Here is a 13,610-nt window from a genome sequence, read left to right as displayed (position 1 = left end):
CTTTTGTTCCTTTATTGGCCCTGACCGCTCCTTTTGGATTGCACCATCATCCATTTGTCTATGAATCTCTCTGCCTTCCATCATCTCAGACTTTTGCCCATTTCTTCCAGCTCGAGTAAAAGGTCATCGACCTGCAACATTAACTCTGGTCTTCTCTCGACAGATGCTGCCTCAGTGCTTTCACTTACTTCACATTTCCAGCATCTGTGGTACTTTGCAGTATCGGGGTAACCAAGTGAGAAATAAATAACAACACTTCACATTCATCATCATTTTTTTGCGGTACTCAGCATAAATGGTGACATATAAGTAATGTTCACAAAATAAAAGTCTTTGATCCACAGCCATAACGTTGGAATACGCAGAGGTACATTTTTTTGGAACACATCATAGCAAAACAAGTACCTATTTTACTGTCAGTCCTAGGAGTTGTACACAGGTGTAAATTATAGACTAGCCTGTATAGTAAAAAGACAGGGTACAGACTGCAGATAGGAGCAAGTACATTGACATACTGCTCAGTTATCATAAACCGAGTTAATGATTTTTTTCTAATGTACAAAAAGGGCTTTTTTTTTGCAAGATTGGTACCCCAACAGGGCACAAAGCAAAGCACAGAACAGGTGAATAGCTGCCAAGAGTGTAATACTGCATAACTTGTACTCCATCTAATAGATACAACTCCAGCAGAGAGTCACCTCTTCAAATAGCCTTGTGTTCTACTGAAGACAAAACTCTAAACTGATGGTCCTAGCAGGATTAACTTGCACTTCTTTAATCATTGTAATTACACTGCACCATCGGGATATGTCGTATCATCAGATCATTAAATGACGCTTTGAAAATCTGAATCACTTCTGTTTCTAAGTCTAGCTATTCTGCAGCCAAATTGACTTGATACATTTTCGTAACCTGTATATTCACATGTCACAACTAAGTTTTAACTTTCCAGTATTTTAAGTTACTTAGAATTAATGCCTAAATAGGCAGCAGCTAACTTGATGGATTTTTGCAAAACATGACGAGTTTCTGACGCTCTCTGAAATAAAGCTAATGCATTCCAAATTAGCATAAAGTTAAATGTTTGCAACATAATTAGTTTAAATAGTACAAATAAAATCAAGAAGTACAAGCACAGCACTTTATCCAAGCATTAAACATGGATGGTGACTAAATTGCTTCATTCATTGTTTTGTCACTAAACCCTACTTAAAAAAAAGGATGTGACACAATAAAACTGTTGCATATACTAATTATAATCTGTGAGATTTTCAGATGGAATAAGTTATTTTGAACAATGCTGAATAGGGCTTTCATTGCAGAAAATGAGGAAAGACGACTGAAGCACACAATTTATGCAAAAAGTGGTGAACATAAAATCTTCACACCACTGAGAAACATGTCGGTTGATAAGCATGTTGTGATTACATGCAGCTTTATTGTAATAAATGACAAGAAGAATGTCAGGCAATCGTATTCAATTAGCGTGGTATAAACTTAAAACCAATGTGAGAGGATGCACTATAATTGTAAATCCAATCATAAGAATTTCTAGTTCTCATGAGTCATTCCAAAAATATCGAACTTGGAGCAAGAAAAATATTTAATGTCAAAATACTATGTAAAATGTATCACAAATAAACATGTACTCCCTATCTCTTGCAACCGAAGCATACAGATTAATCATAGAATCATAGAATCTCTATAGTGTGGAAACAGGCCCTTCGGCCTAACAAGTACACACGTCCCTCAGCGCATCCTACCCATACCCAACCCCCTATAACCCTAATATACACATCCCTGGGCACTATCGGTAATTTAGCATGGCCAATCCCGTGGAAGCATTTTTTTTTCTTCCTGCAACATCTTGTTCATTCAAAATGTAATGTATAAATATCATTGATCCCAAGGCACTATGGTATTTTCAACAGCATTCAAGTAGATTAAACAGTTCTTAATCTCGGATGGGTTGGATTTTGTAATGAGTGTACAAGAGAATAGTGATCGACAATATATTAAATGTTAGAGAACTCTGGGCTGTGTGTAAAAAGTGACTATTGCCAATCATGGATCTTTGTTTTTATTACAAGTGTAGTGCTCGACACAGGAACGTACGTTACAGTACACAAAAGTGGGTCTGAGTCCATCTCAGTCATTGTAACTTTCTTTAATCTACAACTTAGTTTCACACTTTCTTTTCAGCACCCAGGATGGCCCATTAACTGGAACAGGAAGTTTGATTAGATCCTCAGGTAACTTTAAAAAGAAAATCAGTGAATCAGTAAAAACACGCCATCACAAGTTATGTGAACAAATACTGACTTGATATTAAGTGAAGCTCAATTCCGATCCAAGCCTTTCCTTACTCAATGACACCATCAATCAGCAGTGTGTCTTTTCTTGTAAAACTCAATATGTGTTTCTTTCCTAACCCCACGTGTTTAGGTATTTTCTACCCAAACTGTTCAGAGATGTTATTACATGCCTCTAGAGCAGATGGAACTTGAATTCGAGGATCCTGGCCGAGAGGGAAGGATGCTACTACTGTGCAACAAGAACCCCTAATCTAATGTGTTTAAACCCACCATAATAATAGCTGGGGACCTATAACAGGAAGATTGACAGGAAATAACATCCACCATCAATCTCAATAAAGACCTCACTACTCATCCACTGGCTTTGATCTCCTAGGGTGACAGTGTGTTTTTTAACAATTTCCAGAATGGCCATGACTTCTCTGCAGACATCCAACATCAAGAGGGTTGTTAAGACCATCCAAACTCCAAACTATGATTCAGTGTTAGGGAGTATTTGTTGTCTAAGGTGAGTTTAAAGAGCTCCACTGACAAGATGCCTGCTTGGCTCTGTGGCTATGTACACAATAATAAAATAATCACCCACCTTCCTAACTGTACCTTTTACATATTTAACACTGGAGCATATTTCCATTTTTTTCACATTTTTTGTCTTTTGTGTGTAATGAACTTTGAAGTTCTTTTGTTAAAGTACATTCACAGCCTCTTGTGAATAATTTCAGAGACTGACCACCTCAGTAAACAAACTGCAAAAGTAAAGCCTAACCTATCTTAAGCCAGATCCCTCACTTTGGGATCAGAATTGTGCAGTATTACTACCAGCCAGAAGCATAACATTGCACCATGACCACAGTAAAGTCAGTCTATGTACAACAACAGTTACTACTGACATGCATTTTGTCCTTGGTTGGTGCAAGGTTTTAGAGTTAAACAGCATTCAATGCATCCTAGTGCCTTGCTTAATGGACTGTGATTTACCCCAATCACAGTTCCATTTATTTTGGTGCCATTTGATGCAAACTAACAGAGTAAACTAGGTGTTCCTGAATTCTTCAGACCTGGCCTTCCAATACCTAAAAAGATGCTTTCATGGGCCATATTCAGAAGTGGCATTACCTTTGATGACAATAAAACACAAACAGATTTCAGGAAAACAATGAAATTTTAAGGATGTTCTGAAAAAAACGTAACATTATTTTAGTCTAGCTGGTCACAGGTTTTAGGTCAAGGAATATACTAGCAACTGAATATTCCTAAAAATATGCAGCTTTGAAAATAAATATTGTTTCTGAAGAAAGTCAAAGCCACTAAAGATTGCTCATGGAGTGCATAAGTCTGTTTCACAAGTCTGTTTCCATGGTTTCCAACTACCTCCTAGGGAACAGCTAAGTAGAGGCCTAGAACTCAGAGCTCCCATCCAGTGTTTTTAATAAAATTTCACCTTTGGGTGCATCAGAAAAATATGAAGTGGTGACTGAACTCCTTTACTGCTGTATAACACACACATATAATCATATTGTGTGGACATCCAGTTGTCCAGAGTTTGGTTGCTAGGTCCTATTTTTCTTCCCATTCACTTCCATCTTTGAATAGTTGAATTTTTCAATGTGAGAGAGGGCACTTGGCCTATTGTGTGTGCGCTGGTTCTATTCAATTAGATCTAATTCCCCTGCTCTTTCCTCTTGGCTCTGCAAATGCTTCATTTTCTAAGTATTTACCTAACTCCTTTTGAAGGTCACTTGAAATCAGCCTCCATATCTTCTAAGGTGGCAAAATCTGGATCATTATAACATGTTGATTTAAAAACAAATTCCCCATTTTTCTTCTGGTGCTTTTACAAGTTACCTTAAATCTGTCTTAGTGGAGAGCATTCCCTTATTTATCTAAACTCCTGATAACCAGAAGCCTCAATTACATCTCCCCTTTAACCTCCTCTGTTCTGAGCAGAGAAGATCCATCTCTTCTACTTGTCTGCACATAGCTGAAGTCCCTCATTCCTGGTCCCATTCTTGAGGATGTTTGCTTGTGCAAGGCTCCTCAATGCTATCTGACCTCTTATATTTCAAGCAAGCAATCATTTATAACATGTCCGGGGCCGAGCATTACTATCCTTGTCCATGCCATATACCTACATTTATTTACTAAATCGCTGGTGGACTACTTACATACCTGTTAGCTTAATCCTCCGCAAGTGTGATTTTAGTGTGCCCCATACACGGGGAGAGTGTACGGTATATCCACCTTTTGCCTCTAGAAATCAAACCGCAGTAACACTCAGGGAGCTCAACACCTTCTCTAACAGTGGTAATGGGAACTGCAGATGCTGAAGAATCCGAGATAACAAAATGTGAGGCTGGATGAACACAGCAGGCCAAGCAGCATCCTAGGAGCACAAAAGCCGATGTTTTGGGAGGGTCTAGGCCTGAAACGTCAGCTTTTGTGCTCCTAAGATGCTGCTTGGCCTGCTGTGTTCATCCAGCCTCACACTTTGTTATCACCTTCTCTAACAGAGCTGCTTGATTTATCAGCACACCACCAACTGACTAAATATCATAAGCTCCACAAAAAAGACTATTTAACTGAGCTCAAAAGCAAGGAAGATGGAGACACTGCAGTTTGCTCAGGTTTAGGAGGAGGGGCACATGGGAGATCCAGGGATCTCAACCAAAAGCACAAGTTGGTAGTAACTTTCCTGTGATATCCCTAGGTAGCCCATATACAGTCCAGGCTGACTTTTTTTCAATCCAGGGATGAGCGCATTCCTGGCTAGGCCAGCACATATTGTCCATCATTGGGCAGATTAAGTATGGTAGATTTACTCCCTGAAAGGACATTAGTTCACTGAATTCAAACTTCACTATCTGCCATGATGGGATTCGAACCTAGGTCTGTACAGCATTAGACGGGGTTGTTCTGCATTACTAATCCAGTGATATTACCGTCAGTGTTATAGCCCCTACCAAACGCACAAACATTTGGACAAAGCGGCCAGACAGACGAGCAAAGCTCAGAAAAATTTACTCCAAATGGGACATGAACTATGGGAGAGATAGGGTGAAAAACTCATTAAAAAAGAAAGTACTTGCAAAATTTAGATTTTAAGTTAATTTTGTTTTCCTGTGCCATGAAAAAGCTCAATCCCTTCAACCCACATATATCAGACTTGAGCAGAAACAGAATTTCTCTATCAAAGAATGTAGAATTTAGCAAATTCAGTTACACAGTTCAAGACTTTAAACAACCTTTTGGGGCAATGCTTTGCCAGGTTAAGGAGTTCAGTTAGTCACTAAACAGCACTGAAACAAAACCACTTTGAAGCATTAGTGGCCAAGTGAAGCGAACCACCAACCTTCAAAGTCAAAGTGATGTTAAACTTCCAGCAAAGTGGCTGGCTGCCTGATTTGATGGAAGCTTTTAGGTCATAACAATAAAGTTGTCTTTCTGTAAGTTCAAAGAAAAATAACAGAATGACGCCTACCTGGGAACTCTGCCCGTTAAGCTTTCTTCGCTCGAGGATGATTTAGGTCTTGTTTCTATTTCAGGCTTCTGATTTTCAGTTTCACCCATTTGCACTGTCTGCTGATCTTGCTGCGGTGCTTTCTCCTGTGGCTGTAAATGCTGCTCCTCCTCCATCTTCTCTTCTTTCTCGTTCTCACTTTCATTATCACTGTCTTCACCCAAGATATCGTCCACCTACATCATTAAATAAAGTCAGCGTGAATTACACAGGGGCACAACTGGTCCAGCCTGGTTTTTATACTCCATGTGGTCCTTCTTCCACTTTTCTTCACCTCAGCCTAACAACTTGTCCTCCTGTTCCTTTCTCCCCCATGTGTTTATCCAATGTCTCCTTAAATGTATCTCTGTTGTTTGCCTAAACTATTCCTTGTGGCTGCAAAGTCTACTCACATGGTAAAGATGTCTGTCCTGAAATTCTTATTGGATTTATTAGTCACTCTGACTACTTTCTGGTTTAATGGATACACTTTCTCTACGTCTACCCTATGAAATCATGATATGTACGACTACTATTGGGCCACCGTTCGGTCATTTCTTTTCCTTTGAGCACAGCCCAACTGTTTCAGTCTTTCCTGATGGCTGCACCCTGTCAATTTTAGCCAGAAGTGGGTTTGTGCAAAGCAGGGACAAACAACACCTCTTCCTCATTCTGTTTAAAATGTGTGTCCACGCTTCAATTAGAAATCTTTCACCAACCTGCTCAGAGATGCAATGACCCAGAACTGGAGCTGACGGGACTTGAATTTGGGTCTCCTGGCTGACAGGTAGGGTCACTGCCACAATGCCATAAGAGCCCTCCCACTCTTCCATTTAAAAAGTCAATGATCCCTGCCTTGTTAAGTTCTCATTTAAGATAACAAGGTGTAGAGCTGGATGAACACAGCAGGCCAAGCAGCATTAGAGGAGCGGGAAGGCTGCTGTTTCGGGTCTGGACCCTTCTCCAGAAAATGAAGTTTTCTGAAGAAGGGTCCAGACCCGAAACGTCAGCTTTCCCGCTCCTCTGATGCTGCTTAGCCTGCTGTGTTCGTCCAGCTCTACACCTTGTTATCTCAGATTCTCCAGCATTGTGAGTTCCTACTATCTCTAAGTTCTCATTTGTCCTTTTTAAAATGATTCAGAGAAGGATTAGAAGACACATTAGGAAAAGGGTTGTGTCTGAAATTCACTGCCCGGTTTTGGTTTGGAGGCAGAAACAACTTGTTTAAAAGGTACCAGGATCTGCATGTGAAGTTCTGTAGCCTCCTGGAAGGTGAGTTTAAAAATGGGCAACTAGTTTATTTTTTCTTCCCATGCCAGTGCAGACCCAATGGGCTGAATGGTCTCTTTCTGTGCCATAACCTCTCTATGGTTCAAAGTGCTTGCTGCAAAGGCCTTACAATCACAAAAAAAAATGACCAGCTAGCTTTTTGATAACCTTACACTAGCTGACTATTTTAATAAAGTGTCTTAAACCACAAATCTGTTTTACATTTTCTGCCAAATAATGCCCCTGCTGTCGGCTCAAGTTTCTTGTTCTACCACATTTAATCTTATGCACAGCCTTAATTGTCCAGGGACTGTGGGCAGACACGTAAACATGTTCAAACTTTATAAAGTCTGGACTTATTAAGGCTGGGATTTGAACTCACAACCTCCTGATTCTGATTCAGCAACTTTATAAACTGAGTCACTGCTGACACACATATCGTATGGTTTAAACAGTTAACAAGTCATGGATGGGTAGTCAATAAATTAGCACCCGCTCATGACTTCTCCCTTGTACTTCTGTTTAAGACAAACATTCCTAAACTGTAGCATTGGATTCACAAGAGAGCATTGCTGAGTGGTCTAAAGAAAAATTTTAACGATAAATTACTTCATTTACACGCTGCATTTCTATGCTTACTCAAACTGTGGAAATTTGTTGTATAAATGGTTAATTTACTTCAAGATGTAGAAACGAGAGTGTATGGAGCCCCATCCTCAACTGTGCCCACAACATTGTGGTTTCAATTGCTTAGTCACTGTCAAATCTAACGAAACCTAGAACCGGGTTGTGTTTTTATTCAGATGTGCACATTGGATAATAACATCATCGGCCGGGACTTAACCATATAAAAAAGGGTTAATATTTTGAAGACAGTTTGCTGATTGGGTTACACAGCCAGCCTGGTAAATCCGGAAGTGGTATGTCACGGGTTTAAGACATTTGGTTGTAGTTAAAACCATTATTCATTTTCAGTTACAAGTGGTAATTTTGAGACTAGAATCCAGAGACTAATTTTTATGCTACTCACAGATACAGCTCAGCATAAATAAGAAAACTGGACAATATGTGCCAAAGTTAGTGAATCAAATTAGTGCCTCAAATGCACTTTCTAATAACCATTTTAGCTCCAGCGTGCCATGACTTGTCCTATTCACACAATGGAAATCTTAATTTGATTTGTCAGTTATATTACAACAGGAAATTGTGCTCACTTAGGGAGAGAGTGTGAGCATACGCAATGTTAACTCAGTGTTTTGATGTGGAGTGTGAATCTACTTCTCACTGTTTACCATGCCTGTCGCTCTACTTCACATGAAGGAAATGACTCATTTTGAGGTATTATTCCATCGACCCTGACAACCTTCACACAGGGGTGGGTGTTATCAGTAAATCAAGACAATAAATGTCATTGGATTATTGGGATGTGGAGAGTCAACTCTCAAATCCTATATGTAATTGCCTACAATTTACACTTTCTGCAAAACTGAAATAACTCTGAACCAAGTCGTAAATATCCTGCTCTGTAAGAATGATAAACTAATACACTCCCTCTTTCTCATCGTTGGAATACAGAAGAATGAGAAGTGACCTTACTGACAGATCCAAAGTTCTTCAGGAGTTGTCAGGATGGATGCAGAAAGGTTATTTCCCTTTGTCAGGCAGCCTAGGACCAGACAGCAGAGATGAGGAGGAATTTCTTCTCCCAGATGATAGTGAATCAGTGGAATTCTTTAACGTAGCGGACTTTTGAGACTGGGTTATTAAGTTTATTCAAGGATGGGATGGACAGATTTTTATTCATTTAAAACAATCAAGGGATCACAAGTAAAAGGCAGGAGACTGGAGATGGGGATTATCAGATCAGCCATGATCTGATTGATTGGTGGAGTAGAACTTGATGGGCTGAATGGTCTACTTTTACTCCTACATTTTATAATCTTATCAGCCCTCCACTGTTGCCAAATGGTCACAACACTGCCCAACATTTAATGATGGGTGATCAGAAATTCCTTCCAGTTACATACTGGGAAGAATACAATGAAACAGGAGCACAAATAGGCCATGTAGGCCCTCAAGATGGCTCCACAATTAAGATCATGTGTGATCTATTTGTGCTTTAAATTCCAGATTCCCACCTACTCCCAATAAGCATTGATTCCCTTGCCTAATTAGAATCAACCCACCTCTCCATTAAAAATATCCAGTCAAGCAATCTCCACTGCTTTCTGAGGCAGAATTGCAATGATGCACAATCTTCCAAGAGAAAATACATTTTTTTGTCTCTGTCCAAAATGCACGAGCCCAAAAGTGGCCCTAGTTTTGATCCAGCAAAGGAAACATCTTTTTAACATTCACTTTGCCAAGACTATTTGGGGCCTTATAAATTTCAATCTCATCACCCCTCACTCTTCAAAACAGCATTGAAAACAAATACTGTACAGCCTGTCCAACATTTCCTCACAAGGCAACCTGCCCATTCCAGATAGCAATTTAGACAACCCCCTTTGGATCACTAATAACACAATTACATAATTCTCACCAAAACTGTGGGCACTACATGAGACAAACTCTCACCAATGGCCTGTTTCAGTGAAGTAACTTTTCTTCCCCCCCCAACCAGCAACCATACAAGTCTGGATCAGATTGCTCAGAGCCTCGGTGTCTGTTTGGCTCCATCAGGACATAATTGGGGGTTAAGATGAGGTTGGGAGCCACCTCCGTGAACTGGTGTGAGCCACCTGTTGCTGATACATCCACAATGTTGTCCTGAAGGGAATTCTAAGATTTCGAGCCATTGACAAAGGAGGAACAAGGATATATTTCCAAATCAGATTGGCATGCATGGCAGTGGTAGTGCTCTCCCCATGTTTCTGTTGCCTCTTACCCTTCTAGATGGGATTTAAGACAAAGTTAAAGTCATGCAAAACTCGGCTACCACTTCCAAACTCACATTAAAGTTCTATATTGTTTATAAGTCTGTATTATATTGGCTCAGCTAATCAACAGTTCAATTTTATGCTTATTTTCAAATTCCACCACAGCGTTGCCCCTCCCTCTGTCTGCAATTTCCTCTCGTCCTAATAACCTCTGAAATATCTGCGCTCCTCCAATTCTGGTCTTTTGTCTCAATATCAATTGCTCCACCACTGGAGACCGGAAGCTCATAAATTGCCTCTCTAAGTTTCTCCACCTCTTCTATCTTGAGATCTTCCTTTACTAAACATTTTGAAATCTACCTCTTTGCTGAAGACTTTGATAATCCATCCTTTAGCTCCTTATGTGGTGCGATCTTGATTTCTATTAATAACACCACTGTGAAACACTGAGATCAATTCATACAAAAGGTGCTATATAAATGCATCTTGTATTCATTCATCACAGGATCCTCAAAACAAAGCATCATTGTCCATGCTGCTGTTCGAAACAGCAAATCCAGACACAACTTCCTTCATTGTTACAGAGTCAAGGTGTCACCATTTCATTTAGTTTTTTGCTTCACTTCAATTAATTGTTTAGTTCGCTTACTGACACCAGAAACAACAATTCAAAACATTCCAATGAGAATATATTTCCCCACCCGCGTCCCCCCACCAACACACACACACACACACACTCACACACATATTCCAATGTAATTTGTTTTGTAAATCTTTGTACAAAGGAACCAGGTGGCAGTGAACAAGAAGCTTCCATTCAATGTACTGAACTGTTACCTTTTTTTTGCCTCTTCTGGGTTAGAAGACTATACGTTCTATCTCCATATTAAAGACCTGCCTGAATTCATGATCTAGGCCAATGCCTTGGAGTAGTGGAAGAGTGTGATGGACTGTCAGAAGTGCTGTCTTACAATGATGCAATAAGCCAATGCATTACCTGTCCTCTTGGAGGATGTAAATGGTCCCAAGTGGAAGAAGAGCAAGGAAATTGTAACATCTAAAACCATGGCTATGCTCTCAAAGAGATAGTAAGAACTACCGATACTGGAGTCTGAGATAGCACCGTGTGAAGCTGGAGGAACACAGCAGGCCAGGCAGTATATGAGAAGCAGGAAAGCTGAGGTTTCGGGCCGGGACCCTTCTTCAGAAATGCTCTCAAAGCTTATCTTGTCATTTATTTCATTTTTGTTGAAGAAGCTTGCTTTGTAACAATTTGCTGCTGCATTTCTTAGATTATAACAGTGGCTACTTATCAGTGATCTGAGACATCCTTTATTCATGAAAGACACTAGTGCAATGCATATCTCCATTTTCTATTAGAGAAATTAATCAACAAAATCTAACAGCACAGTTACATATGGGGACACTATAGTCACAGCAATAATGAGTAAATTATTGAGTGTTTTCAATAAGATACGGCTGAATTTAGTCTCGGCTTAGGACACACAATACCACCAGTGCCAATGTTTTCTTTTCAGTGATGCATTAGATTGAATGTTATAACTACATCTGGCATATTTTTAGCCGCCGTGAACCCCACTGTTTAAATTGGAACGTCTTCGGCTTGTTCTGATCAAAATAACTCCCTTCCTGTTCAGATGGAATGAGCAAAGGTTAAGCTGGGATAAACGACTTTTGCTGTGATCTGCCAGGCACAGGAACTGAGGGGCCTCACCGCTGGCCATCCGATTCAGCAGACAGCAGGGTCAGTCTGGGTCTCAGAGAGTTCAGCGTATCACCATGTGCTTCTACTCAATATGCCAGCAATAGGGTCAAAGTGACAACAGGTCCACGCACGGACAGTCTCAAATCTATATAAAAGGCCAGATAGAAAGCACCGTACAACTGCCGTCTGATCTGCTTGTAATGTTTATTCTGGAAAAATAAGCCCTGGGACTTTTATCAAAATAACTTGCAAAAGAAGAGTGAGGAGTGGGACTTCTTGGAGATTGACATTTTCCCCCTCAGAACAGTCTGCATCCCTGCCTATTACCAGCTGGCTCACAGCATTGAGAAGGCCACCCACTGTCTAATGCCACAAATTCCATTTCTAACTGGGTGGTCCAGCTTGAAGGGCACCCAACCAGACCACTCCCAGCAGCAGTAAGTTCAAGCACTGGCCTCTACTTGGTCTACAGGCAAACCCCCTGCCCCCGATGAAGGGGGTGAGTAATCGGAGTTGATTGGTACGGCCTTGTGGGAGAAAAATGAATCTGATGGGCACACAGGACCCACAGAAGATGCTCCTACCCTGCCATGCACCTTGCCTGACACCAGCTTGCTCACTTAAAGCTGCTCAGCTACTCTCCTGGTGGAAGTCTCCCCCTAGCCCAGGGAAGGTACTGGTGATGGCTGTTGGACAAGGGACTGCACATGGCTAGGTCTAAGGGTCTCCTGAAAAATGCGAGACAAATCATGATGGATGGGTAGACCGTGGGCAGGCACCAATTCTCATGAGATCCCTCCCCTTCAAATCTGAGGCTGGGAGGCTGTAAAATTCCAGCCCAGGTCATTTTTTTTTCCAAATGATTTCTTGGGATACCAGTTCTCCCACAAAGCCTTGTCACCACAGAGCAATAGCAGGCCTCCCTCTGAAAACACAGATGAGGTTCCCTTGACAATAAAATGTGAGGCTGGATGAACACAGCAGGCAAAGCAGCATCTCAGGAGCACAAAAGCTGACGTTTCGGGCCTAGACCCTTCATCAGAGAGGGGGATGGGGGGAGGGAACTGGAATAAATAGGGAGAGAGGGGGAGGCGGACCGAAGATGGAGAGTAAAGAAGATAGGTGGAGAGAGTGTAGGTGGGGAGGTAGGGAGGGGATAGGTCAGTCCAGGGAAGACGGACAGGTCAAGCAGGTGGGATGAGGTTAGTAGGTAGCGGGCGGTGCGGCTTGGGGTGGGAGGAAGGGATGGGTGAGAGGAAGAACCGGTTAGGGAGGCAGAGACAGGTTGGACTGGTTTTGGGATGCAGTGGGTGGGGGGGGAAGAGCTGGGCTGGTTGTGTGGTGCAGTGGGGGGAGGGGACGAACTGGGCTGGTTGAGGGATGCAGTAGGGGAAGGGGAGATTTTGAAACTGGTGAAGTCCATTGGGGAAACCAAGCGGAGGCTTGGGGACCGCTTTGCAGAACACCTCCGCTCAGTTCGCAAAAAACAACTGCACCTCCCAGTCGCAAACCATTTCCACTCCCCCTCCCATTCTCTTGATGACATGTCCATCATGGGCCTCCTGCAGTGCCACAATGATGCCACCCGAAGGTTGCAGGAACAGCAACTCATATTCCGCCTGGGAACCCTGCAGCCATATGGTATCAATGTGGACTTCACCAGTTTCAAAATCTCCCCTTCCCCTACTGCATCCCTCAACCAGCCCAGTTCGTCCCCTCCCCCCACTGCACCACACAACCAGCCCAGCTCTTCCCCCCCACCCACTGCATCCCAAAACCAGTCCAACCTGTCTCTGCCTCCCTAACCGGTTCTTCCTCTCACCCATCCCTTCCTCCCACCCCAAGCCGCACCCCCCGCTACCTACTAACCTCATCCCACCTCCTTGACCTGTCCGTCTTCCCTGGACTGACCTATCCCCTCCCTA

At 41.9% G+C, this 13,610-nt stretch overlaps 1 protein-coding gene across 2 annotated transcripts in view; it reads right to left on the bottom strand.

Annotated features, from left to right (window-relative positions):
* The window catches only part of ctdp1 (CTD (carboxy-terminal domain, RNA polymerase II, polypeptide A) phosphatase, subunit 1), a 270,284-nt gene that overhangs the window by 56,187 nt on the left and 200,487 nt on the right, over positions 1-13,610 (bottom strand). Inside the window, exon 13 of one of the 2 annotated variants that reach the window (XM_048529206.2) lies at positions 5,794-6,008. The exons of the other annotated variant lie outside the window; for it this stretch is intronic. Within the exon in view, the coding sequence (XP_048385163.1) occupies positions 5,794-6,008 (215 nt within the window). The remainder of the gene's footprint in view (positions 1-5,793; positions 6,009-13,610) is intronic. 2 annotated transcript variants of the gene reach the window in all.

Source organism: Stegostoma tigrinum, chromosome 5 (genome assembly GCF_030684315.1).
Source record: "Stegostoma tigrinum isolate sSteTig4 chromosome 5, sSteTig4.hap1, whole genome shotgun sequence".
Classification (NCBI taxonomy): domain Eukaryota; kingdom Metazoa; phylum Chordata; class Chondrichthyes; order Orectolobiformes; family Stegostomatidae; genus Stegostoma; species Stegostoma tigrinum.
The sequence above is the reverse complement of the archived record's forward strand: the minus strand, read 5'-3'. Positions and strand labels throughout refer to the sequence as shown.